This window comes from Leucoraja erinacea, chromosome 16 (genome assembly GCF_028641065.1).
Source record: "Leucoraja erinacea ecotype New England chromosome 16, Leri_hhj_1, whole genome shotgun sequence".
In the NCBI taxonomy this organism is placed as follows: domain Eukaryota; kingdom Metazoa; phylum Chordata; class Chondrichthyes; order Rajiformes; family Rajidae; genus Leucoraja; species Leucoraja erinaceus.
The window spans coordinates 28,996,995-29,024,501 of NC_073392.1; the positions used below are offsets into that span (position 1 = coordinate 28,996,995).

General features: G+C 46.8%; 1 protein-coding gene across 4 annotated transcripts in view; it reads right to left on the bottom strand.

The window, feature by feature from the left end:
- The window catches only part of sema3b (sema domain, immunoglobulin domain (Ig), short basic domain, secreted, (semaphorin) 3B), a 249,149-nt gene that overhangs the window by 30,585 nt on the left and 191,057 nt on the right, over window positions 1-27,507 (bottom strand). For all 4 annotated transcript variants that reach the window (XM_055648019.1, XM_055648017.1, XM_055648016.1 and 1 more), the window contains exons 5-6: window positions 4,682-4,801; window positions 3,197-3,290 (exon numbers count right to left, since the gene is read on the bottom strand). In XM_055648019.1, the coding sequence (XP_055503994.1) occupies window positions 3,197-3,290; window positions 4,682-4,801 (214 nt within the window). The remainder of the gene's footprint in view (window positions 1-3,196; window positions 3,291-4,681; window positions 4,802-27,507) is intronic.

Consider the following 27,507-nt stretch of genomic DNA (forward strand, 5'->3'; position numbering starts at 1 on the left):
TTGCCTCAAAAAGGCAGTCAGCATCGTCAGACACCCACACCCCCCTGACACGCTCTCAGTTCACTCCTGCCGTTGGGAAGAAGGTACCTGAAAACTGTAACGTCCAGGTTCAGGAGCAACTTCTTCCCAACAACCATCAGGTTATTTGTGTTCATACATTCTAGGAGCAGAATTAGTCCATTCAGCCCATCAAGTCTACTCCGCCATTCAATCATGGCTGATCTATCTTTCCCTCTCAACCTAACTACAAATAAGCTCTGAACTACATAGATTTGGGCGGATTATATTTTGACTTGGCACTAGTATTGTCTATTTGTCTGATTCTGGTTTTCCTATATACTGAACTTTTTCTTTCTGTAGTTTATTATGGGTTTTATCGTGCTTTGTCGTGCTGCTGCATGCAAGAATTTCATTGTTCCGTTTCGGGACGTATATCAATAAAACATCACATGCTCGGCCAAGGAATGCTCGCTCACTTGCTCCCCCAGCAGCCATTCCCCAAGACCACTCCCTTCCGCCAACCCACCCACCCACTTGAATGCTCCAAGGGTCCCCACCATGGGATGGGCTCGCCAGTAGTTAAGTTTAGTTTTTAATTTGGAAATACAACGTTGAAACAGGCCCTTCAGCCCAGCGAGCCCGCACCGACCAGCGATCACTCTATGTAGTAGCTCCATCATACACCACTAGGGACAATTATCAAGATAGGTGGTAATTTGGGTTAGCCTGAAGGTGGATCCCGACCCCAAACATCACCTATCCATTCCTTTCAAAAGCAGTGCATAGACTATAGCAGTATATGCCCTCTACACTGCAAAATCTCAACAGAAGTCAATGGTTTATTTATGATCACGTGTACCAAGCAATGTACAGTGAAATACTTTTTCTTGCTTACAGCTCAGCAAGATTATCGTCATACATAAGCACAACCCCCCTGGTTAGTATAGAATGTACGGAACAGCCCACTGAGTCCATATGGAAGAGCGGCCATTTTTACACCATTTTACTGTCCCAGCTGCAGAAGGCCACAAAGGCCCAGTGCAGCCATCACCTCCATTGTGGTTCCATTATGGATTGAAATAAAGTAACAGATCAAAGAGAAAGCCTTATAATGTTGCTTAAAAAGAGCCAGTATGTCTGTAGATTGTGGATAGTGCAGAATTCCGCAAAGCTGGTCCAAGGCATTCATGAGGAAATGGAAAGTGAAAAATGAGAATCATCTCGCTGGAAACATGTAAAGAGACTGTAACAGTTCCAAAGACATGCATGAAGGAAAAGACTAAGAAAGGTTAATGCGAATTCCTTACAGACTGAACCAGGAGGAATGACATTGGGGAATAAGGAAACAGTTGAGAAACTAAAAAAATATTTTGTGTCTGTCTTAACGGACGTCACAAAAATATTCCCGGAAATGGTGGAGAATCACAGAGGGGGGAAGACCATGAAGAGTTGAAAGAAGTCAGATTCACAGATTTTGTTATTATTATTATACGCACCAGGGTGCAATGAAATTCCTAGTTCACATAAAGCTCACTAAATAAACAGTATTCATACAGTAATGATAAGTGCAGGTCCACCCAGCTGATATTCCGGCAGCATTGATTCCAGAGTCTTGCTGGATTGGCCATTTTGTCGGACCGACAGAGGTCGCGGACTCCGAGAGGAGCCCGAACGGTGCTGGAACGGTCCGCCTAGGCTTCCTGGGGGCCGATATACCAGCCCGGCTCGGAAGTCGGGCTATGGGAACGGATCTTCGGCATATCCGACCCACCGATCGGCCGCGGAGGTCACGATGAGGTCGAGATCGACCGCCCCAGCGGCGCATTTTTGAGGGGGCTTCCAGTTTCAATTTTGAACGCACTCTCCTAATTTTGTCCAGATCAAAGGAGGTGCCCAACCGGCAGTTGCCGGAAATCGGTGATCAACTCTCCCGCTGTTCCACTGTAGCGCCCAGGTTCCAATATTCAACTCCATGTACTGGAGTAGCAACAGTGTAGTGGGATGGCACGGTGGCGCAGCTGTAGAGTTGCTGCTTCACAGCGACAGAGAGACCTGGGTTCGATCCTGACTATGGGTGCTGTCTGCACAGAGTTTCTACGTTCTCCCCGTGACCTGCGTGGGCTTTCTCTGGGTGCTCTCATTTTCCTCCCACGCTACAAAGACATACAGGTTTGTAGGTTATTTAGCTTTTGTAAAAATTGTAAATTGTCCCTAGTGTGCAGGCCAGTGCTGGTGTACGGGGATCGCTGGTCGGCGCGGACTCGATGGGCTGAAGGGCATGTTTCCGTGATGTATCTGTAAACTATACACTAATCTACTGCTGGTTCACTCACCGGGGCACAAACATCTACAGCTAAAGGGCCTGTCCCACTATACGAGTTTACCCAATTGCTCTCCCGAGTTTAAAAAAAATCAAACTCATGATAAGTACATAGAATGTACGTAGCGGATACGTCGGAGCTCGGGATGTCTCTTAGCGGCTCGTACCGCTAATGGCAGGTACTTGGGAAACATGGTAAGCTCGTGAAGTTTTTTCAACATGTTGAAAAATGTCCACGAGAGCCCGAGTACCTACAAGCGGCTATTGCCGTAATTCTCCGAGTTCGAATCAGGGGAAACTCAGGAGAACTCTTGAATTACCTCGTACAGTGGGACAGGCCCTTTACTCCCCCCATGCCATCCCAAAATTTCAACCTACCTCTCCCAAAATCATGACTCCAGTATTTGACTTCCACTTCTCCCATCCAGCCTCCCATTCCCCATGGACCGTCGAGTTACTAATCGTGGAATGCAAGGATTTCCAGTTTCCCCCAACTCGTCAGGTGCTCCTAGACTTGATGTTGACCTCACATCTCCAGCCCCAACACGTTGGACATAGTCATACTTGAGTATAAGTGTATAAGACAGTAGATTGCACTGAGACAGTACACAAGTCCCCATGTTTCCAGCACCATTTTGTACCCTTCACCTTCAGAGCTATTAACAAGGTTACAGTCTTAACTTGGCCATAAAGGCCCATTGCCCTGGCAGAGGCACTGGCTCGGAGTTGCGGGGGTCGAAACTCCGACCCAGGCCCCATCTGACCCACTTGTTCGGCCCCAGGCTGCTGTGTGGCCTCCAGCGGCCTACTCCACCGCTGCCTCAATCCAAACACACTGCACACCGATGTTAGTCCATCCCATCTCCAAGCACTCACCTATCAAAATGGAGGTAGACAGGTGCTTGGCATCGTACGGGCTCCTTCCTTTTCCATCTTCAACTTGGTTCAAGTCAATCCTGAACTGGTGCTCCTGCAACAAGGGAGGTGGTAGAACATTAACACAATGCAGTGCAGGACAGAATCAAAGGGCCTTCCAGACATTTCTCTGCGAGGAGATGGTGTAGAGGAGATTCGCCAGGATGTTGCCTGGATTGAATGACTTTGGCTATGGGGAGGGATTGAAAGGCTGGATAGGTTGGGCTTGTTTTCTCCAGAGCCAAAAGGCATGTGGGTGGTCTGATAGAAATATATTACACTCTGAGGGGAAAGGTGAGAGCAACAGACTCTAAAGTGGATCTCAAGGAAAGATTATTTTTTCCACATAGAGTGCAGTTGGTATCTGGAATGAGCTGCCAAAGGAGTTGGTGGAGGCATTTAGGAGGTAGTTAGGCAGACAGGTTGAGGCATTTAGGAGGTAGTTAGGCAGAAACGTTTGGGTCAGGTATCTTCTTCAGACACGTCATGGAAGAGTCTGGGGAAGGGTCCCGTCCCGAAACGTCACCCATCCTTTTTCTCCAGAGATGCTGTCTGACTGGCTGAATTACTCCAGCACTTTGTGTCTATCTTAGAGTCATAGTCATAAAGTCTTACAGCGTGGAAACAGGCCTTTCACCCCAACTTGCCCACACTAGCCAACGACCCATCTACACTAGTCCACGTTTGGTCCATACCCCTCTAAACCAGTCCTATCCATGTACCTGTCTAAATGTTTCTGAAACATTGCGATACTACCTACCTCAGCTACCTCCTCCGGCAGCTTGCTCCATACACCCACTACCCTTTGTGTAAAAAAGCTGCCCGTCAGATTGCTATAAAATATTTCCCCCTTCACCCTCAACCCATGCCCTAATGTCCTTGTAAACTTCAAAACCAAATAAATTTTAAATAGTTTCCCTTCACTTATCCTGCAAAGTATGAAGAAGGGTCTTGACCCGAAACGTCGCCTATTCCTTCGCTCCATAGTGCCTCACCCGCTGAGTTTCTCCAGCATTTTTGTCTACCTCCCGAAGTATAACCAGTCACCAGCACACATGGGGCAATTGACAATGACTAATGAAATGACCAATCTAGAGGACACCCACGTGGTCACCGGGACAATGTGCAAACTCCAAGCAGACCGGTCAGGGTATCTCCGGTGCCTTGAGGCACTGCCACTAGCAGCTGTACCACTCTGCTACCAAAAAGTGAACTACGATACGGACTAATAGAAACAAAGAACTGCAGATGCTTGGTTACTAAAAAAAAGACACACAGTGCTGGAGTAACTCGGCAGGTCTGGCAGCACCACTGGAGATCCACGACAGCTTCCCGTTGTTCTCTCGGAGGAATGGGTCGGAGGAAATACCTGGAGAGGAAAAAAAAACAGCCTTTCTTGTTCATTCGAGATAACAGTCCCAAAAATCAACAGAAAGAAGAACTCACATCGAACCTGTTGCCGACCTCTACGTAGGCACAGACTGGGTGAAACGCCCCGGTACCACACGTGTACAGGTGGGTCCTGTTGAATTGGTGCAGCACTTTGATGAAGTTGGCACATTCTGCCTACAACAGAAGACAAATAGACATCAGCAATGTGGAGGAAGGAACCTCAGATGCTGGATTACACCCGAAGAGAGACACAAAATGTCGGAGTAACTCATGGGGTCAGGCAGCATCTCTGGAGAAAATAAATAAGTGAAGTTTCGGGCCGAGACCCTTCGCTTGACTGTGCAGGAGGGGAGGGAAACTAGAGGTTTGAAAAGTTACAGAGCAAAATAAAGAGCTGGCACCGATGGCCAAAGAAGGGTGGAGCCCACAATGGTCCATTGTTGGCTGTGGAAGAGGTGATAGATGGGATACATGGATGCGAACAGTGGAACTGGCAGGACGACTCGGGTAGGGGAGGGGTGAAGAGAGGGGTTTTTGAAATGAGAGAAATCAACATTCATACCACTGGGTTGTAAGGTAACATGGTAACACAGGCACAAATGAACGGCTAACAATTAGGAGCAGTCATGGGTTATATGGTCCATCGAGCCTGTTCCATCACTGTGCCACAATGACACAGTGGCGCGGTGGTAGAGTTGCTGCCTTACACCACCAGAGACCCAGGTTTGATCCTGCCTCACCTCTCTTCACACCTCTATATAGTGGCTGTAGACAAAAGGAAATGCAGATGCTCATTTACAAAACAAAGGACAGACAGTGCCGGAGTAAGGGCCAGGGAGCATCGCTGGAGAACATGGATCGGTGATGAGGGATGCTTCTGGTTGGAACCCTTCTTCAGACTCAAATCCTGTCTTCACCTAAATCTACACTTTGTTCTGCCCCACCTCACTTTTGGTTTAGCTTCAATAGACAATAGGGGCAGGAGGAGGCCATTCGGCCCTTCGAGCAAGCACCGCCATCCACTGTGATCATGGCTGATCATCCACAATCAGTACCCCGTTCCTGCCTTCTCCCCATATCCCTTAGAGGTACAGCGCGAAAACAGACCCTTCAGAACACCAAGTCCGCAATGACCAGCGATCCCTTAAATTAACACTACCCTACACTAGGATAGGATCAGGACAATTTTTACATTTATATCAAGCCAATTAACTTACAAACCTGTACGTCTTTGGAGTGTGGGAGGAAACCAAAAATGTCGGAGAAAATCCACGCAAGTCACAGAGAGAACGTACAACCTCCGTACAGACAGCACCTGTAGTCAGAATCGAACCCAGGTCTCTGGCTCCAGAACGGACCACATCACCACTTACAATCAGCGTTAACGCAATATTCTCACATATTTTGTTTTCCTTCAGGTGAAAATGGAAGGGAGAAAAGAATAGATTCTTCTGGAGTTTATTTAAAAGCATCCAGCAAGCATCTATGGTTGACCAAACACAAGGGACACAATTCAACATATAAACTAGAAAGACACAAAGGGCACAAGATGCTGGAGTAACTCAGCGGAACATGCAGCATCTCTGGAGAGAGGTAGTGGGTGACGTTTCGGGTCGGGACCCTTCTTCAGACTCCACCTCTCACATGGGGTGCCGTCCTGTGTAGTCTGGCTGCCCAGCCTGCAGCTGTCCGATTTTTCTCTCTCTTTTTTTTTAATTTTAGTTAGTTGAGTTTTTTGTTCTGGAGTTCTAGCCTTTTTTATGTGGGGGGGTGGGGGGGGGGGGGGGGGGGGGGGGGGGGGGGGAAGGGGGAAACTGCTTTCTAGGGTCCCTACCTGGTTGGAGAGGCGGCTTTTCTCCGGGCTGCACCGTCGACCCGTCCTCACGGCCTACCAGCGGGCCTGGGGCGGCGTTTCCTGTCGGGGACCGCCCAGAACCTCGGCATCGGCGGCGGCACAGCGCTGGAGCGCTATTGCGGATCGGGCGATGCCTTGCCCGGGTCGCCGCGCTGGAACTCCGGTGAGCTGAGAACGGCGATAAAAAACATCGCGGAGCTGCGGGTCTGTGGAGCGGCCAGCCGCGGGCGGCGGCTCTGAACTTTAACATCAGGAGCCTGGGATCTCTCGGCGAGATCACCAGTTGTGGAGCTCCATCCGGCGCGGCCTTGTTGGATTCGGAAGCCACAGTCTCCAGTACGGAAGCGGCCGTTCCAGGGTTCCCATGCCACTGTGAGGATTCTCCCGACGCCGGAGCACCATCACCCGGCGAGAACGGCCTGGAACATCGGGCCTCCGTAGAGGCAACTGTGGAGGCCTCAATAGGCCCGACTATGGGTGAACATGGGATGGGGACTGGACTTTGTGCCTTCCCTCATAATGGGAACCATTGTGGGGGGATGTTTTTATGTTTACATTTCTTTATTTCTGTTATGTTTGTATTCTTTCTTAATGTGCTGCATTGGCAAGAAGCATTTCACTACACCTAGGTGTATGTGACTAATAAAATAACCTTTGAAACGTCACCCATTCTTTCTATCCAGAGATGCTGCCGGTCCCGCTGAGTTACTCCTGCTTTTTGTGTCTATCTTCAGTTTAAACCAGCATCTGCAGTTCCTTCTTACACCAGACACAAAGGACGGCAGACATACAAGACAAAAGTTCACAAAGTGCTGGAAGAAAGTAGAAACAAAGAACAACAAGATGTTGGTTGATACCAAAGATATACTAAGAGTAACTCAGCAGGTTAGGCAGCATCTCTGGAGAAAAGGGATGGGTGACGTTTTGGGTCGGGTGATTTTGATGGACAGATTGTTGAACAAAGGCCAAAGATGAAAAGACAAAAGATCTAGAGAGCATTTTATTGCCAAAAATATGGAAACAGAACAATGACATTCTTACTTGCAGCAGCACAACAGGTTGTAAACACATATTTAATAGATTAAATAATAAATAAACAATAAAAAAGTTCAATAATGTTAAAAAATATAATGAAAAAAAATTAAAAATCGCTAGTGTAACCAAGGCAATTTGTAATATAAGTATAATTGGCTCATAGTGTTTAACAGCCTGATGGCTATCTGTCTGAAGTAGAGAGAAGAGGTTTGAAATGTAAAGCCAGTGGAATGGATATGGGTGGAAGGGGGATGGAGAGGGGAGGGAAAGAAGAGGGGTAGATGGGAGACAAAATAAGTAGGAAGGAACTGCAGATGCTGGTTTATACTGAAGACAGACACAAAATGCTGGAGTAACTCAGCGGGACAGGCAGCATCTCCGGTGAAAAAGAATAGGTATGTTTCGGATCAACCCAAAACATCACCTATTACTTTTCTCCCGAAAAGCTGCCTTATCTGCTGAGTTACTCCAGCATTTCTTGTCCATCTTTGGGATTATGGAAGAATGGGTATCCGGGTATCCAGCATCCAGGTGGGGCGCGGTGAAACATAGAAACATAGAAATTAGGTGCAGGAGTAGGCCATTCGACCCTTCGAGCCTGCACCGCCATTATGGATCATGGCTGATCATCCAACTCAGTATCCCGTACCTGGGTCCATACCCTCTGATCCCCTTAGCCACAAGGGCCACATCTAACTCCCTCTTAAATATAGCCAATGAACTGGCCTCGACTACCCTCTGCGGCAGAGAGTTCCAGAGGTCTCGGTTTTAAAGGATTTCCGCCTTATCCTTAAGCTGTGACCCCTTGTCCTGGACTTCCCCAACATCGGGAACAATCTTCCTGCATCTAGCCTGTCCAACCCCTTAAGAATTTTGTAAGTTTCTATAAGATCCCCCTCAATCTCCTAAATTCTAGAGAGTATAAACCAAGTCTATCCAGTCTTTTCTTCATAAGACAGTCCTGACATCCCAGGAATCAGTCTGGTGAACCGTCTCTGCACTCCCTCTATGGCAATAATGTCCTTCCTCAGATTTGGAGACCAAAACTGTACGCAATACTCCAGGCGTGGTCTCACCAAGACCCTGTAAACTGCAGTAGAACCTCTCTGCCCCTATACTCAAATCCTTTTGCTATGAAGCTAACATACCATTCGCTTTCTTCACTGCCTGCTGCACCTGCATGCCTACTTTCAATGCCTGGTGTACCATGACACCCAGGTCTCGCTGCATCTCCCCTTTTCCTAGTCGGCCACCATTTAGATAATAGTCTGCTTTCCTGTTTTTGCCACCAAAATGGATAACCTCACATTTATCCACATTACTGCATCTGCCAAACATTTGCCCACTAACCCAGCCTATCCAAGTCACCTTGCAGTCTCCTAGCATCCTCCTCACAGCTAACACTGCCCCCCAGCTTAGTGTCATCCGCAAACTTGGAGATATTGCCTTCAATTCCCTCATCCTGATCATTAATGTATATTGTAAATAGATGGGGTCCCAGCACTGAGCCTTTCGTTACCCCACTCGTCACTACCTGCCATTGTGAAAATAACCCGTTTACTCCTACTCTTTGCTTCCTGTTTGCCAGCTAGTTCTCTATCCACATCAATACTGAACCCCCAATGCCGTGTACTTTAAGTTTGTACTAATCTCTTATGTGGGACCTTTTCGAAAGCCTTCTGGAAGTCCAGATACACCACATCCACTGGTTCTCCCCTATCCACGCTACTAGTTACATCCTCGAAAAATTCTATAAGATTCGTCAGCCATGATTTACCTTTCGTAAATCCATGCTGACTTTGTCCAATGATTTCACCAGTGAAGAGAGGGGTGAGAAAACAGGGATGGGGGATGTTCATAAGTTCATAAGACATAGGAGACGAATGAGTCCATTCAGCCCATCAAGTCTACTCCACCAATCCAATCATGGCTGATCTATCTTTCCCTCTCAACCCCATTCTCCTGCCCGTACCCTTACACCCGACACCCTTGCTGATCAAGAATCCACCAATCACCACGGTATCCATGAAGCAGGCATACCAAAAAGTGGAGAATTCATATTCAGCTCCCCCAGCAGAATTGACTCCTTTTCTGTAGCAGGCATACAGCAGCAGCAGCAACCTTTCTCTACAGATGTATCTTTTATAATGACATGTGTGCGAAACCGAGACCAGACTGAGCATGCATGAAGTGAAGTGTACACTCCCAGGTGGAGATCTTTGATTCTTAGCAGCTGGACCGTGGCACAGATCTTGTGTAGAGCAGGATGTTTGTCACATTTCTGGATGCGGTACAAGGGCCTAATCCTCTTGTGGATTTTTGTAGAGACAAGAGCTACTCTGGGCATGTTTAACCAGCAAGAGGCGATGCTTGACTGCACCAGAAATTGGCTTACGTTGCTCTGTGCTGGATCATGCCCCCATTCCCCATCTATTAGGTACCTGCAACACTCTTGAAGGCAACGTGGCATCGGGTGAACGGTTAGTGTGTGGGGGTTCAGCACCAATAAATGTGGTTTCGTTTAAGTTTAGAGATCCACACGAATTTACAATTTTTCCCAAAGCTATATTAACCTACAAACCTCTACGCCTTTGGAGTGTGGGAGCAAACCGGAGCAGCCGCGGAAAACCCACACGGTCACGGGGAGAACGTACAAACTCCGTACCAACTGCACTCGTGGTCAGGATTGAACCTGCGTCTCTGGCGCTGTGAGGCAGCAACTCCACCGCTGCGTCACTGTGCTGCCCATAGGCCGAGAAGCAGTTAGAGCCATAGAGTCAGACACCACAGAAACAGGCCCTTCAGCCCAACACAGCCATGCCGACCAAGATACCCCATCTAACCTAGCCCATCCTTGTTATTATTACTCTGGTAAACCTCCTCTGCAGCCCTTTCCAAAGCACCCACATCCTTCCTGTTAATAGGCCAACACGCTATACTCCAAATACCATGTTGGGTGGCTCAGTGGTAGAGTTGCTGCCTCACAGCACCAGAGTCCGGGGTTCGATCCTGACTCTGGGTGTTGCTTTGTGGAGTTTGTTCGTTCTCCCCGTGACCGCATGGGATCCCTCCCACACCCCATAGGTTAATTGGCTTTGGTAAGATTGTAAATTGTCCCTGGTGTGTAGGGTTGTGCTATTGTGCGTTGGCGCGGACTCGCTGGTCCGAAGGGGCTGTTTCCCCACTGTACTCAAAGGTTCTTACTTCTATGGACTCCAAATATTTCCTGTTCCATTCTCGTCTCCTCAGAAGGATTGAATTTTATGGCAGAGTAGTTAATGACGGCAAACATGTTTGCAAGCTGCAAGCTGTCGGGAGTAACACAATCCCCACATACAATGCCGGATCGTGACATTAATTTGCCTCAGTCTACGGCTTCTATTACTAATAGTCTTCCTCTGACCTTAGGATGAGGGGCCAGGTCACAGATTTTATTTTTAAGATCATTCTTTAGTCTAGATTTTCAAACGGAGGGGCTGGGTAAATTTGAAGGTCAAGACTAACAATTATAAAAACAAATAGTTCGTATTCGCGTTCACAGTCAAGGTGGAGGGTGATAGATACAGGAGGCTGAGGGGTGATTTTTAGAGGTGTTCAAAATGATGAGGGGAATGGTTTGGTTGAATGCACAGGCTTCTTCCCAGGATAGGGCAATCAAACATCAGAGACATAGGTTTAAGGTGAGAGGGCAAAGACTTTATAGGAACCTGAGGGGCAATTTTCTCTCTCAGAGGGTGGTGGGTATATGGAACGAGCTGCCAGAGGAAGTAATTGAGGCAGGTACTATAACAGCATGTAAAAGAGTCTTGGAGAGGTAAAGGTTAGGAAAGAATAAGGGCCGACGTGAGCAATTGTTGGCCAAAGGGCCTGTTTCCATGCTGTATGACTGTGATTATAAATTTCTCTGAAGTGGGATAGAAAACCTTCAGAACCTCTGATTTTATGCTTACAGTCAGTGGCGGACTGGGTCTAAAAATATTGGTTGCCGGGAGACAAAGGGGGCCCACTTGATATAGGGGCCCACTTGCCATCAGGCTAGCTGACACCCTGGCCAGTCCGCCACTGCTTACGGTTATTATTGTCACGCATGCCGAGGTACAGTGAACAGCCCTGCACATCTCTTTTAAACTTTGCTCCACTCACTTTAAAAGTTCTCAAGTCTTTGATACTTCCTGGCTGGAACAAAGGTTCTGACTCTCTACCATATCTACCACATCTATTGTATCTGATCTGTGTAATCTCAGCTCCACATTTCCATTTACCCATGCCGACCATTCACCCATTGTGTCTGCCTATACTTCTGCCTTGAAAATATTAACTCTGTTTTCACCGCCAGAGTTCCGAAGATTCATAAAGGCATTGGAAAATCACCATATTTTGATTTTTAATGCACGATTGCCTATTTGAAATAGTAACAGCTCTAGATATTCTCCCAAGAGGCAAACATCCCCTCTGTATTCACTCTGTCAAGAATCCTCACGGTCTTATATATTTCCAACATATCTTTCCAAACGCCAGGGGGTATAAATCTAACCTATCCGACCGTGTGTCTCATAAAACAACTTGCTCATTCCAGGAATGGGGCGGGGAATTCTTTGAACTGCCTTCAAACACTTTAACATCTTTCCTTTAATATTCACTGTGTATTACTCCAGATATGAACATTCCAATGCCCTATCCAGCTGAAGTAGAACTTGTCTACTTTTGAATTCCCTTCACAATTAACAATAACATTAGAGTCATAGACTCATACAGCATGAACAAGCCCTTTGGCCCAACTTGCCCATGCTGATTGACCCTCAGACTATCTTTAATCAAACTTTACTGGACTTTATCTTGCTCTGAACATTATTCTGTTTATCCTGTATCTGTACACGGCTTGATTGTAATCATGTACGGTCTTTCCGCTGACTGGATAGCATGCAACCAAAAAGCTTTTGGCTGTACCTCGGTTCACGTGACAATAGTGAACTAAGCTAACACGAAAACCTTCTACAAATGGGATAAATGCAGGATTAGTGCAAACGTGTAATCAATAGTCAGCTAAAGTGTCTAGTTCTGCACTGTATGGCTCTATGAATGACCCTGAGAGGACGAAGAACAGGGTGGAGGGCAGTATATCACAGTCCTGCTCAACATTCATCCACTGGTAAACTCCAATGGCTTATGCTTGGCCATCATGCAAACTCCAATGGCTTATGCTTGGCCTTTAGAAGGATGAGGGGGTATCTTATAGAAACATATAAAATTATAAAAGGACTGACTGAACAAGCTAGATGCAGGAAAAATGTTCCCAATGTTGGGCGAGTCCAGAACCAGGGGCCACAGTCTTAGAATAAAGGGAGGTCATTTAAGACTGAGGTGAGAAAAAACTTTTTCACCCAGAGAGTTGTGAATTTATGGAATTCCCTGCCACAGAGGGCAGTGGAGAACAAGTCAGTCACATGATGGATTTAAGAGAGAGTTAGATAGAGCTCTAGGGGCTGGTGGAGTCAAGGGATATGGGGAGAAGGCAGGCACGGATTATTGATAGGGGACGATCAACCATGATCACAATGAATGGCGGTGCTGGCTCGAAGGGCCGAGTGGCCTCCTCCTGCACCTGTTTTCTATGTTTCTATCATTGGCTTATGCTTGGCCATGGCTTATGCTTGGCATTGGCTTATGCTTGGCCATCATTTTCCTTCACCTTGCCCATTTCTTTTACTTTGCATCTTTATGTTCACAAACATCAAACATTGACATCCAAGCCAGTGCTGACACCATCTCACTATGAGACCCACACATACATTTCCGGTAAAACTCTCAATGGTCCCTTTAAACCAATCTCGCATTTATATAAAGATAAAGAGATAGGACTCCCCAGGCAAATATAACCATTAAATAGTGTGTACTGTTCGGTAATGTCAATAAATTAAACACCACTCCACTCAGCACAGCAGAGCCAGGGATTAAAATGCCCGTAAAAATGTTTTATATAACTCATCAGATTTCGCTTCAACTCAGTGGGTAGTTCACATTTCGGTGTCTCGATCACTTAATAGTCCAAAGTTTTATTTATCGTTGACTGAACTCTGCTAAAAACTAAGACACGTTATACCCATTGCATGCTGTGCAGGTTCTTTTGCTAATATTTATTGCCTGCTTTGTTCCTTGGAGCTTAGGAGAATGAGGGGTGATCTTATCGAGGTGTACAAAATCACGAGAGGAAGATATGGGGTAAATGCACAGTCTTTTGCCCAGAGTAGGGGGATCGAGAACCAGAGGACATAGGTTTAAGGTGAGGGGGGGAAATTTTTTAATGAATCTGAGGGGTAACTTTTTTACACAAAGGATGGTGGGTGAATGGAATGAGATGCCAGAGGAGGGAGTTGAGGTGGGTACTATCACAACGTTTAAGAAACATTTGGACAGGTACATTAATAGGGCAGGTTTAGAGAGATATGGGCCAAACGCAGGCAGCTGGGACTAGTGTAGATGGGGAATATTACAGTAGTCGGCGTGGGCAAGTTGGGCTGAAGGGTCTGGTTCCTCGCTGTATGACTCTATGACTCCATGTTCCTGAATAAAGAAGGCATTCAAGGTGCAACCACATTGGCAGCTTTGGAGTCAGACTAGTTAAGGATGGTGGATTTAATTGACTGATTGACAGATACAGCATGAAAACAGGCCCTTCGGCCCTTCACCACCACACTGAGCATCAATCATCTATTCACACTAGTTCTATGTTTCTAGCTTCAGGTTCCTTGGAGTCAACATCTCCGATTACCTCTCTTGGACCCACAATACCTCTACTCTGATCAAGAAGGCTCATCAGCGTCTCTTCTTCCTGAGGAGACTGAAGAAGGTCCATCTGTCTAACTCAGATCCTGGTGAACTTCCGCTGCACCATCGAGAGCATCCTTACCAACTGCATCACAGTATGGTATGGAACTGCTCTGTCTCCGACCGGAAGCATTGCAGAGGGTGGTGAAAATTGCCCCACCGCATCACGTTCCACGCTCCCCTCCATTGAGTGTCCAAAGCAAGCGCTGTCTGCGGAGGGCGCTCAGCATCGCCAAGGACCACCCCAACCATGGACTGTTTACCCTCCTACCGGGAGGCGCTACAGGTCTCTCCGTTGCCGAACCAGCAGGTCGAGGAACAGCTTCTTTCCGGCGGCTGTCACTCTACTAAACAACGTACCTCGGTGACTCCCAATCACCACCCCCCCCCCCACCGGACACTTATTATTCTTTTTTTAATTCAAATCGTTTGCTATGTCGCTCTTCAAGGGAGATGCTAAATGCATTTCGTTGTCTCTGTACTGTACACTGACAATGACAATTAAAATTGAATCTGAATCTGAATCTGGATCTTATCCCACTTTCGCATCCACTCCCTACACAATAGGGACAATTTACAGAGGGAAATTAACCTACAAACCCGCACATCTTCGGGATGTGGGAGGAAACCGGAGCACCCGGAGGAAACCCACGAGATTGCCAGGAGAACGTGCAAACTCCACACATTTAGCACCCGAGGTCAGGATCGAACACAAGGTCTCTGGCAACGTGTGGCAGTGAGCCACTGCGCTCTCCTTAAGATAATTTGTTTCCTGGATGTTTTTAATGGAGACTTTATAATGAATATAATGAATATAATGTCTTCGGGATGTGGGAGGAACCGGAGCGCCCGGAGGAAACCCATTTCCAAATATTATTTGTTCACTTGTTCATGCAAGGCGACAAATCCAGGTTAGACAGTTGTTCATTAATGACACCCACAGAGAGCAGAAATGCATGGTATTATGGCCGATCAGAAAACTACAAAGTGCTGGAGGAACTCAGTGGGTCAGGAGGGAATGGGCAGACGATATTTGGGATCGGGACCCTTATTTAGTGAAAGTGAATAGAGCGGATGTGGGGAGGATGTTTCCACTAGTGGGAGCGTCTAGGACCAGAGGCCATAGCCTCAGAATTAAAGGATGTACCTTTAGAAAGATGGGGAGGTGAATCTGTATTCTGAATTCTTTAGTCAGAGGGAGGTGAATCTGTGGAATTCATTGCCACAGACGGCTGTGGAGACCAGGCCAATGGATATTTTTAAGGCGGAGATTGATAGATTATTGATTAGTATAGGTGTCAGGGGTTATGGAAAGAAGGCATGAGAATGGTGTTGAGGGAAAGATAGATCAGCCATGATTGAATGGTGGAGTAGTTTTGATGGGTGTGAAAGGCCTAATTCTGCTCCTGTAACATGAACTTTAGACTGATGGAGTGGTGTGATGGGGTTGGGAGGGAAAAAGCTGGTTTTGGAATGCATTTGGATGTCCCATGGATGAGAATAGTGCTTTGGAGGGCATGTTCCTTCAATATTAAGGCCACCAGCCGATGGTCTAACACATATTTTTCTACATTGGGCTTTTCGCTCTTTAACTGAGTACAAAGAAAGGTCAATTTAACTAAGTACAGAACTCTATGCTGTAATTAAACTGGGAAAATAATGGCTATGTGGGCTAATTGACAGCATAATGTATCCATAAGCTGTAAGCAGAATGCACTCTGCAATTGACCCAGCCTGACCTGTCAAAGACAATCGAACAAACCCATCTCTCAGTCCGTCTAAAAGAGTCTCTGTTCTGCCAACATCTGTTAGCCTGGACTTCAAAACAGTGGCTTTAAAAACGTAACAATTAACCTTTAGACTTTACTTTAGACTTTAGAGATACATCGCGGAAACAGGACCGTTGGCCCACCGAGTCCGTGCTGACCAGCGATCACCCCGCACGCTGACACTTTCCTGCACACTAGGGGCAGTTTACAATTAAACCAAAGGCAATCAACCAACAAACCTGCACATCTTTGGAGTGTGGGAGGAGACTGGAGCACCCGGATAAAACCCACACGATCACAGGGAGAACGTACAAACTCCACACAGGCAGCGTCCATAGTCACAATTGAACCTGGGACTCTGGCTCTATGAGGCAGCAACTCTAGTGCTGTGCCACTGTGCCACCCCACAGTTACCTCTCCCTGTTTCTCAGAATAGTGGAAGTATTTCAGTTTAGTTTAGAGATACAGCATGGAAACAGTTCCTTTGGCCCACCCAGTCCACGTCGACCATCGATCGATTACCCGCTCACCAGTTCTACATTATCCCACTTTCTCAGTCACTCCCTGCACACCAGGGGCATTTTACAGAGGGCCATTTCACCTTTGGGATGTGGGGAGGAAACCGGACCACCCGGAGGAAACCCACGAGATCACAGGGAGAACATGCAAACTCCACACACACACACACAACACCCAAGGTCAGGATCGAACTAGGGTCTCTGGCGCTGTGAGGCTGCAGCTCTACCAGCGGTGCCACTGCTCCGACGATTTTCAATAATTAGTAGATGTTTAATGCAGTTCCTCAGTCAGTCTGTGATACAGTATGAAGGGATGAAGGAGTTCTTTAAATCAGAACCAACAAGATTTAGTCACACAAAAAGACACAAATGGCTGGAGTAACTCAGCGGGTCAGACAGCATCTCTGGAGAACATGGAGCATGCATCACTGGAGAATCTATCATGTCCCCAGAAATTATGCCTGACCTGCTGAGTTACTCCAGCACTTTGTGTCCTTTATAGTATCTGCAACTGGCATCTGCAGTTCCTTGTTTCGACATGTTTTATAGTAGTTTTGTTAGAGGATTTGTAATCCAGCAACCTAAACTATTGGAGACTTGAGTTCACATCTCTTCACTGCAACTGCAGGGTTTACAGTTTGGAATGGAATGGAATAGAATGGAAACAGGCTCTTCGGCCCACATCGACCAACATGTCCCAGCTACACTAGTCCCACCGGCCTGCGTTTGGCCCATATCCCTCTAAACCTGTCCTATCCATGTACTTGTCTAATTGTTTCTTAAACGTTGCGATAGTACCTGCCTCAACTACTTCCTCCGGCAGCTCGTCCCATACACCCACCACGCTTTGTGTAAAAAATCTACCCCTCAGGTTCAATTTAAATCTTTTCCTTCACCTTAAACCCATGTCCTCTGGTTCTCAAGTTCCCTACTCTGGGCAAAAGGCTCTGTGCGTCTATTCCTCCCATGATTTTATACAACTCTGTTTGACAAAGAAATCTGGAATTAAAACAACAAGCATCTGCAACGGTGAATTTGAGATTACTGGGTTGCTGTAAAAGCCCATCTGGCTCAGGGAAGGAAATCTCAATTTTCACGTTCGAAAGCCTGGAATGAGATTTGAACCCAGAAGCACTGAGTCTGTAATAAGAGCGCAACTCACTAACCCGCAGCTGAGAGCATCTAAAGCATGCCACGTAGCTCAAATCCACACCATGTGGGAGCTAAAGGTAAAGAGATCCTTGTCCTGGGGTCCCTGTCCCTGTCCCCAGAATGTACTGAAGTCCCTGGAACAATAAACCTGAAAAGTACAGCCATTTTCAGGAGTAAAAACAGAAAGGCGGCACAGCAGTAGAGTTGCTGCCTTTACAACGCCAGAGACACGGGTTCGATCCTGACCACGGGTGCTGTCTGTACGGAGTTTGCACGTTCTCCCTGTGACCACGTGGATTTTCTCTGGGTGCTCCGGTTTCCTCCCACACTACAAAGACATGCAGGTTTTCAGGTTAATTTCAGGGCCTTTGTAAATTGTAATAAGTAGGATAGCGTTAAGCCCCTGCCCCACGATGCGAATTTACCCAAGAGCTCTCCCGAGTTTAAAAAAAATCAAACTCGTGGTACTTCATCACGAGTATTTTTTTACTCTTGGAAATTTTTCACACTGTTGAAAAAACATCACGAGTTTCCGCGTTTTCCGAGTACCCGCCGTTAGCATTACGAGCCGCTACGAGACGTCCACGAGCTCCGACGTACATTCTACGTACTTACCACGAGTTTGATTTTTTTTTAAACTCGGGAGAGCTCTTGGGTAAACTCACATCGTGGGACAGGGCCTTCAGTTTACGGGTTGATGCTGGTCGGGGTGATGCTGGTCGGGGTGATGCGGGTGATCGGGGTGATGCTGGTCGGGGTGATGCTGGTCGGGGTGATGCTGGTCGGAGCGGACTCGGTGGGCCGGAGGGTCTGTTTCCATGCTGTAACTTTAACGTCGAAAGAAAGAGGTGCATCATGTCTGATATGATTGATTGAATGATTGATTGAGCGATACAGCATGGAAACAGGCCCTTCGGCCCTTCAAGAATATAGTTATCAGCATTTTAGAGATCAGTTTATTTTAGTCTATATATATAGCACCGAAATAGGTCCTTCGACCGACCGACTCCACACCAACTATCGATCGATCACCCTTTCACACTAGTTCTATGTTATCCCACTTTTGCATCCAACTCCCAACACACAAGCGGCTAATTAACCAACAAAGCTGCCTGTCTTTCTGATTTGGCTCTGAGCCCAATTAATTAATTTCATGTTGGCATAAGGAATGGGTGTGGTAATGGGCTATTCAGCCCCTCAAATGTATTCTATCCATCAAACTCCACACAGATGGCACCCATGGTCAGGATCGAACCTTGGGTCTCTGGTACCGTGAGGCAGCGGCTCTACCAGCTGCGCCACTATGCCGCCCACTATTCCTCAGTGGCATTATGTAACACAACAATCAGGCAACACTTAACCACAATAACAGAGCATTACGATCAGTTATCTGATAACAAAACCACAGCCATCCTCTCTCACTGTAAGTAAATCTGATGAAAACCATTTGATCCAAGAGATTTGCGTGAGATAAAACGTTTTGTAACGGCGAAACAAGAACAAAAGATCTATAATACACTCTCCACAATAAGCCATTAGAGGCTAGGGTCTCGTAAGTAGAGAACACCAAATGAATTCTAAAACTTCTCAATCTTTTCCACATCACGGCCCTGAATCTGCTGAATTGTGCAATTCTATAAAAGGAAATATTTAATGGGGTAGAAGAATTAAAAAGCCTGAGCAACGAGGTTATTGCAGCAGCAGAAGTTAGCGAGACACTCAATTGACATCCAACTCCCTTGCCATGGAAGAACATGATCTGCTTTGTTTACAGTGGATTATTTTCCAGCGGTATGTTTGTGTTAAAAGCCTGAAATCAATACTGAACTGCTGGATATCCTGGCCTTTGCTCTCTGAAGACAAGAAAGCTCACGACTTCAAAGGCAGCAGGTGAAATGCCATAACAGTGAAGATGAATTCCTGGTACTTACAATCTTGCCCTAAGTGCTGGGTTTCAGCCCACGAATGTGCCCGCTCTCCCAAATCACACTTTGATGCTAAGTGTGAGGAGAGAGCGGCGATGTAGCCTGGGGCAAGGTTACATTCAAAACGAGAAAATGACCCAGTCTCACACATCTAACCCCGGCCGCCTACCATGTCCGTCAATCCCTTCTCTCTTCGTGAAAGCTTCTTACTGATTCCTTTGTCTGTACGTGACATTCCGCTTGGTCTCGTCCAGAGAAGGCTGAAGACAGACCTGCATTTCTCCAGTGCTGTGTATGGACTCTGCAACCTCCCAAAGCGTGCTGACACCCGTACTAATCAAGAATCTCTCTATCTCTTCCTTAAAATTGAAGCGTGAACAGCTTTGTAACGCAGGAAATGGTGGACAATTTGCAGGTAGAAAGGTTCCACAAAAAGCACAGTACATTACTGAACTGTGTGTCGGTGATTGAGAAATATGTAACAGCTACAAGACAATCAAGCTGTCCACAGTGTACAGACACAGGATAAAGGGTACAACGTTTAGTGCAAGACAAAGTCCAGCAGTAAAGTCTGATTAAAGATAGATACTCAGAGGGGTAATGGGTATGTGGAAAAAGCTGACAGAGAGGGTAGTTGAGGCAGGTACTATAACATAATTTAAAAGACACTGGACAGGTACACAAGGATAGGAAAGGTTTGTAGCTAAAGGTGGACGAATGGGATTACCTTAGATGGGGTGTCTTGGTCGGCATGGGCAAGTTGGGCTGATCTCCCAGTTGCCAAACACTTTAATTCCCCTTCCCACTCCCACACTGACCTTTCTGTCCTGGGCCTCCTCCAATATCAGAGTGAGGCCAAACGCAAATGAAGGAACAGCACCTCATATTTCACTTGGGTAGCTTACAGCCCAGCGGTATGAATATTGATTGCTCTAACTTCAAGTTTTGCTGTATCTCTATCTTTAAACTAAACTGGTTGATTGGAAGTACAGTCACAGAACATACTGATACCGAAAAAACTAATATAGAAATCCAAATCTACCTTTCCTTATTCTTGTTTCTCAGAATATTGGAAATAGTTTTTTTTTTTTGTAACCCAACATCTGTAGTTATATCCCTCTTGGGATCACACTGTCCCTGGCCAACAATTGGCCTATCAGAACCACCCTGCCTGATGCCTTCTGTTGCTGGCCCTGATTTGGCCTGGTCTTTACTAAAGATACACGCAGAGTGCTGGAGTAACTCAGTGTGTCAGGCAGCATCTCTGGAGAAAAGGAGTAGGTGACGTTTAAAGTCGGGACCCTTCAGGCTCCTCTTCAGGTCTTTTCTTGCTTCCAGTTGCTCCCCCCCTACAATCGATCTGAAAAAGGGTCCCGACCTGTTCTCTGGAGATGCTGCCTGACCCGTTGAGTTATTCCAGCACTTTGTGTCTATCTGCAGTTGTGTGTGTCACACAACATTTGTGACAGTCTCAAATAAAGGGAGTGTGCAGATTGGTCAAAGAACATTATATAAGATAAAATCTGAAATTGTAGATAGTCATTGTGGAATGCTGGGGAGGGTGCAGAGAAGATTTACGAGGAAGTTACCAAGTCTCTAGAGCCTGAGTTATAGGGAGAGGTTGAGCAGGCTAGGACTTTATTCCTTGGAGTGCAAGAGGATGAGGGGTGATGTTATAGAGGTGTATTAAATCTTGAGAGGAATAGATTTGGTAACCGCACAGTGTCTTTTGCCATGGGCAGGGGAATCGAGAACCAGAAGACATAGGTTTCAGGTGAGGGGAAAAGAATTAACAGGAACCTGAAGGGTAACTTTGTTACACAAAGGGTGATGGGTGTGTGGAGAAAGCTTCCGGAGGAGGTAGTTGAGGCAGGTACTATCACAACATTTAAGAAACATTTAGACAGGTACATGGATAGGACAGGTGTGGAGGGATATGAGCCAAACGCAGGCAGGTGGGACTGGTGTCAATGGGACATGTTGGTCAGTGTGGGCAAGTTGGGATGAAGGACCTGTTTCCACGCTGTATGGCTCTATGATAGTACGACGATGAGAGTCACTGTGACAGGCTGTTAATTAGTTAATTAGTCAAAGCCAAGATGATGAGTTAGTGAAAATACTTTGACCATGAATCAGAGGCCCAGCCCAGTTTAACCTTGGACAAACCAGTGAGGCCGCCTAAGGTCACACATAGTGAGTTAATGAGTCGATTTGTTTACACAGCAAGTAGGGGTTAAAAAGTCTTGTTTGACATTCTTCTGAGGATAAAAGCTGCCTCCAGCAGGAATTAAGAGAAAACTGGAAAGGCTTAAGTATTAAGCAATGCCTCAAAAAGCGGGCTAGGACGTTATTTCTAGGAGGGCAAGAGGAATAGATAGGTTAAACTTACAGCGTCGCTTGCGCAGAGAAGGGGAATCAAGAGGACTTAGGTTTAAGATGAGCGGGGAAAGATTTAATAGGAACATGAAGGGTAACTTTTATACACAAAGGGTGGCGGGTGTAAGGAATAAGCTGCCAGAGGAGGTAGTTGGGGCAGGCAGTATCGCAATGTTTAAGAAATATTTGGACAGGAACGTGGATAGGATAGATTTAGAGAGATATGGGCCAAATGCAGGCAGTATGACCAATGTAGATGTGGCATGCTGGTTGGCATGGGCAAGTTGGGCCAAAGAGCCTATTCCCCACAGTAAGGCTCTCTATGACTATTTACCAAAATCACTACACGCATCCTACCAGCTCCAACATAATCCCACTCCAAGTAACGGCAACATCTCTGGATCAAAGGGATGGGAGACCCTTCTTCAGATGGAGTCAAGGGAGAGGGAGCCACAGAGATATGGAAGGGTAAGGTGTGAAAACAAGAGATCAAAGGGGATGAAGCTCCAGATCAGGTTACCCCTCAGGATCCCATTAAATCCTGCCCCTCTCACCTCGTGCTGTCTTTATATCCCTCATTCTGCTGTTCATTTTAACACAATGCAAATGTGCCTCTGTCTCAGTGACTTGGTGTTAACGCAGAATGATTCATGGAGAAACTCAATGCTAGGCAAGTGGAAAAAAGCAGTTGCTGGCAGTGCTACTGACCCACCGTGGGAGGGTGATGGGGTGGGGTGATGGGGCAGGGAGGGGGGGTGGTGGGGAGGTGAGGGGCGATGGGGAGGGGTGACAGGGCGAGGAGGGGAGGGGTGGTGCGGAGAGGTGGTGGGGAGGGATGTGGTGTTGAGTTGAGGGGAGGGGGGGGTAGCGGGGGGTAGGGGGGAGTGGTGGCGATGGTAAAACCCACAAGTCCACCCGGTGGAGAGAAGGTCTGAGCTGACTCTTCACATCACAGATCGGGAACAATGAAAGGTCTCACAAAAAGAGCAGAAGGAGGCTTGGTTTCTTCCACATGGATTAATGTGCAACAGACACAAAGGCTCCTTTGTGTTGGACGGCCTTTATTTTGGAATGCTAGGAACTCAGCTCTTGGCCTTAGACTGTTGAATCTGCGTAAGCAGAGCTCAGTCCGAGTGTCTATAAAAAACAGATTTAAAACCTGCACTATAAGTCTCAGTCTAAAGTAAAGTGAACTGCAGATGGTGGATTACTAACAAGTACGTGCTGGAGTAAGTGAGCAGGCCAGGCAGTATCTCTGGAGGGCATGGATAGGTGGATATGGCCAGGCAGTATCTCTGGAGGGCATGGATAGGTGACGTTTCGGGCTGCCAAATGGGGAAAAAGCAGGAACGGGGTTCTAATTTTGGATGATCATCCATGATCATATTGAATGGTGGTGCTGATTTGGGGCCGAATGGCCTACCTCTGCACCTATTTTCTACGTTGATCCATGTTCTCCAGAGATGCTGCCCGCCCGACCTGCTCAGTTACTCCAGCACTATTTGTTTTCAATCTTCAGGTCGAGACCCTTCTTCGGACCATCGATCCATCCATTTGCGAGACCGCTGCTGTTTTAACTCCAGGTCTCGTTTAAGGTAGTTCTTGCCAGATAACATGAAATGGATTATTTCTCTGGAATGTCGGAGGTTGAGGGGAGATCTTATAGAAGTGTATAAAATCAGGAGAGGGACCGTCGCACTTATGCTGAAATCTCACCATTACGATTTGCAAAACAAAATTGGTCAATGCTGCTCGCACAGCGGAATAAAAACTCAACATCTCATTCCACCTTTCTCCAAAATCATCTAATTTTAGTTCCAGGCACCCACCACCCTCTGTAAAAAAAACCTGATCGCACATCTTTAAACTTTGACCCTCTCACCATTTGCCCTCTAGTGTTATAGCCCTGTCCCACGGTACGAGTTCATTCCAAGAGCTCTCCCGAGTTTAAAAAAAATCAAACTCGTGGTAAGCACGGAGAATGAATGTAGCGGGTACGTCGGAGCTCGGGGACGACTCTTAACGCTAACGGCAGGTACTCGGGAAGACTCGCTAACGGCAGGTAAGCACGGGAAGACTCGTGAAGATTTTTCAACATGATGAAAAATGTCCACCAGAGCCCCGAGTACCGACGAGTGGCCATTACCATAAATCTCCGAGTTTGAATCAGGGCAAACTCAGGAGAGCTCTTGGAATTAACTCGTACTGTGGGACAGGGGTTTTAGACATTCGCATTGGGAAAAAGACTGAATACATTAATCATGCGACTGATGATTTTATATACTTTGATCAGGACTCCCCTCAGACCCCGCTGTTCCAGGGGAAACAATCCAAATATGTCCAACCTCGCCTCATGGCTCATACCCCCTGATACTGGGAGTATTCTGGTAAATATCTAAATGTATGAATAAGTAGATTGTGACCAAGAAGGTTCTCCATGTCTCCTCAAACATCTTCACTTAAGGTCAAGATGTCTCCTACATACAATGGATTGTGACAGAGTTGACCATGTTGCACCTTCTCCTGGAGGTCATGTTATAATCCTCCAGCAGGTATGGCTGAGAGTTGATAAGTTTGGTTTAGAGATACAGAGATACAGGCCCATCGGCCCATCGAGTCCGTGCTGTATCTCCAAAGTCGAGAGTTCAATGAACCTGCAATCACATCTCTGGGCTGTAGAGGGAAACCGGAGCGCCTGGTGGAAACCCACGCGGTCACACGGAAAACGTGCAAACTCCACACAGACAGCATTCCGAGATGAGGATCGACACCCGGGTCTCCAGTGCTGTGAGGCAGCGGCTCTACCCGCTGCGCCACTGTACCGGCCTAGAGATGGTCAAGCCCATTGCAATCCCGTCCCTCAGTAAGCCCAGTAACTAAGCAGAGCACTCCAGGCCACACGCAACATAATGATACCATGTCACACGCATGTGTACACACAAAGACATCGACTTTAAAGTGCTCGACAGAAGAGGCCTGATCCTAATTATCAGTCAAAACTTTGCACATATTAGGAAGCCTGGCTTCAATTATTTTTCTTGGCGCTGGGTAGTTTCTCCGTGTTAGTTTCCCTTTCAGTGGCTTGTTTCGCTGTGCTGTGTCCGCCAAAATGATCTCACCAACTCAACTCTGTCCATATCCAACATGTGTCAAGACATTCCCCCCCCCCCTCCCCCCCCTCCACTGTACTGCCAAATTTTGCCAGGACAGGATATCGTGGAAAATGTCAACACACGCACCTCCCTCCTCTCCATAGCGGGACTTCATGACAGAAGGTGTGAGGCAGAAGGATTGAAGAGTTGAAGACTGAATTGTGAGCCACTGAAGCCACTGTGGGCGGCACAGAGCTGCTGCCTCACAGCACCAGAGACCTAGGTTCGATCCTGACCTCGGGTGCTGTCGGCGTGGCGTTTGCACGTTCTACCTGTGACCGTGTGGGTTTTCCCTGGTTCCCTCCCACATCGCAAAGATGTGCAGGTTTCTAAGTTAATTGACATCCGAAAATTGCCCATGGAATGTAGGGAGAGGGTGCGAAAGTCAGCTAGCATAGAACTAGTGATGGGCAGCTTGGTCTTGGTCGGCTGAAAGATAGATCAGCCATGATTGAATGGCGGAGTAGACTTGATTGGCCAAATGGCCTAGTTCTGCTCCAAGAACATATGAACTTTGTGGAACAATTCGGGTCGGAAAGCTTCTTAGAATAGAATAGTTTCTTTATTGTCATTGTAACATGAGCCATGTACAACGAAATTTAAAATTCTTCAGTCTGAACAAAGATTCCAGCCCGAAACATCACGTATCCACGTTCTCCAGAGATGCTGCTTGACCCGCTGAGTTACTCCAGCATTTTTTGTCCATTAGCAAGCTATTGTGACAGAGAGACCAGTGGGAAGAATCCTTGAAAAGACTTGTAGACAGTATAACGTTATCAGCATGGGAAATAAACTGGAGAGATTCGACATCAATGGATAAAACATCAAACAAATTCAAAATGGGAAGCTTCCGCCAACAGTCCCTTTGTGACATCTTTAATTGATAATATCACATTTGTCACAGGGAGATTATTTCAACGTTGGCTTTCATTTTTATTTGGGTAAACTCTTTTGGGTTTGGGCGGCACGGTGAGTTGCGGCCTTACAGCGCCAGAGACCCGGGTTCAATCCTGGCTACTGTGGGCTTAGTCTGTACGGAGTTTGCACGTTCTCCCCGTGACCTGCGTGGGTTTTCTCCGTGATCTTCGGTTTCCTCCCACACTCCAAAGACGTAGAGGTTTGTAGGTTAATTGGTTTAGGTGTAAGTGTAAACATTGTCCCCAGTGTAGGATAGTGATAACGTGCGAGAATCGCTGGTCTGTGCGGACTCGGTGGGCCGAAGGGCCTGCCTGTTCCACGCTGTAAACTCTAAACTAAACTAAAACGTACATTTGACTAGCACCTTTGATGACAGCAGAGCATTGCGCACTTTCACTGTAGGAAGTGCAGCAGGTGGAATGTGTTCAAGGGGGGTCCCAGAGATGACAAGGAGATTATCTCTGCACATTCAGACCGAGGGAGATGTATTGGGCAGGTCACCAGAAGGAGCACACCCTGCTCTTCTGCAGAACCGATGCACAAGACAGACTTAAAGTGCTGGACTAACTCCGCTGGTCAGGCAGCATAATAACCAAATCACCACATGTAAGCTGGCACCTTCATTCACAGCGGTGGAAATGGTCAGGCCTTTTAAGCGATTCATTGTTAAGTCATGTCTCTTGAGAAATGTGTAGGAAGGAACTGCAGATGCTGGTTTACACTGAAGATAGCCACAAAATGCTGGAATAACTCAGCGGGCCAGGCATCATCTCTGGATAGAAGGAATGGGTGATGTTTCGGGTCGAGACCCTTCTTCAGACTCAAGTCTGACTGATTTAAAGTCTGTTAAGACTGCGTCTATCGTCTCTTAAGTAATCCTCTGTTTCCTCTATTTCACTATACATCCACATGTTAGCTTGATGTAGCATAGACACACAGAGAAACAATTAGTAGTTATGGCCTCTGACCCTTCATTTCTACTCCCTCATTCACTGGGAACATGGCAGCTCTGAGGTAGATGGTGGAATAGGCAATAGACAATAGACAATAGGTGCAGGAGCTTCGAGCCAGCACCGCCATTCAATGTGATCATGGCTGATCATCCATAATCAGTACCCCGTTCCTGCCTTCCTTCCATACCCCTTAACTCCGCTATCCCTAAGTGCTCCATTTAACTCCCTCTTGAAAGCATCCACAATAAATATCACCAATCATTTGGCCTGGACCGGCCACATCAAAGCAATGACCAAGAAGGCACACCAATGCCTCTACTTCCTGAGGAGGGCTGAGGAAGTTCGGCTTGTCCCCAACAACCCCTTCACCTCGCGGCCATTTCCCACTGCTTTCAGCCCACC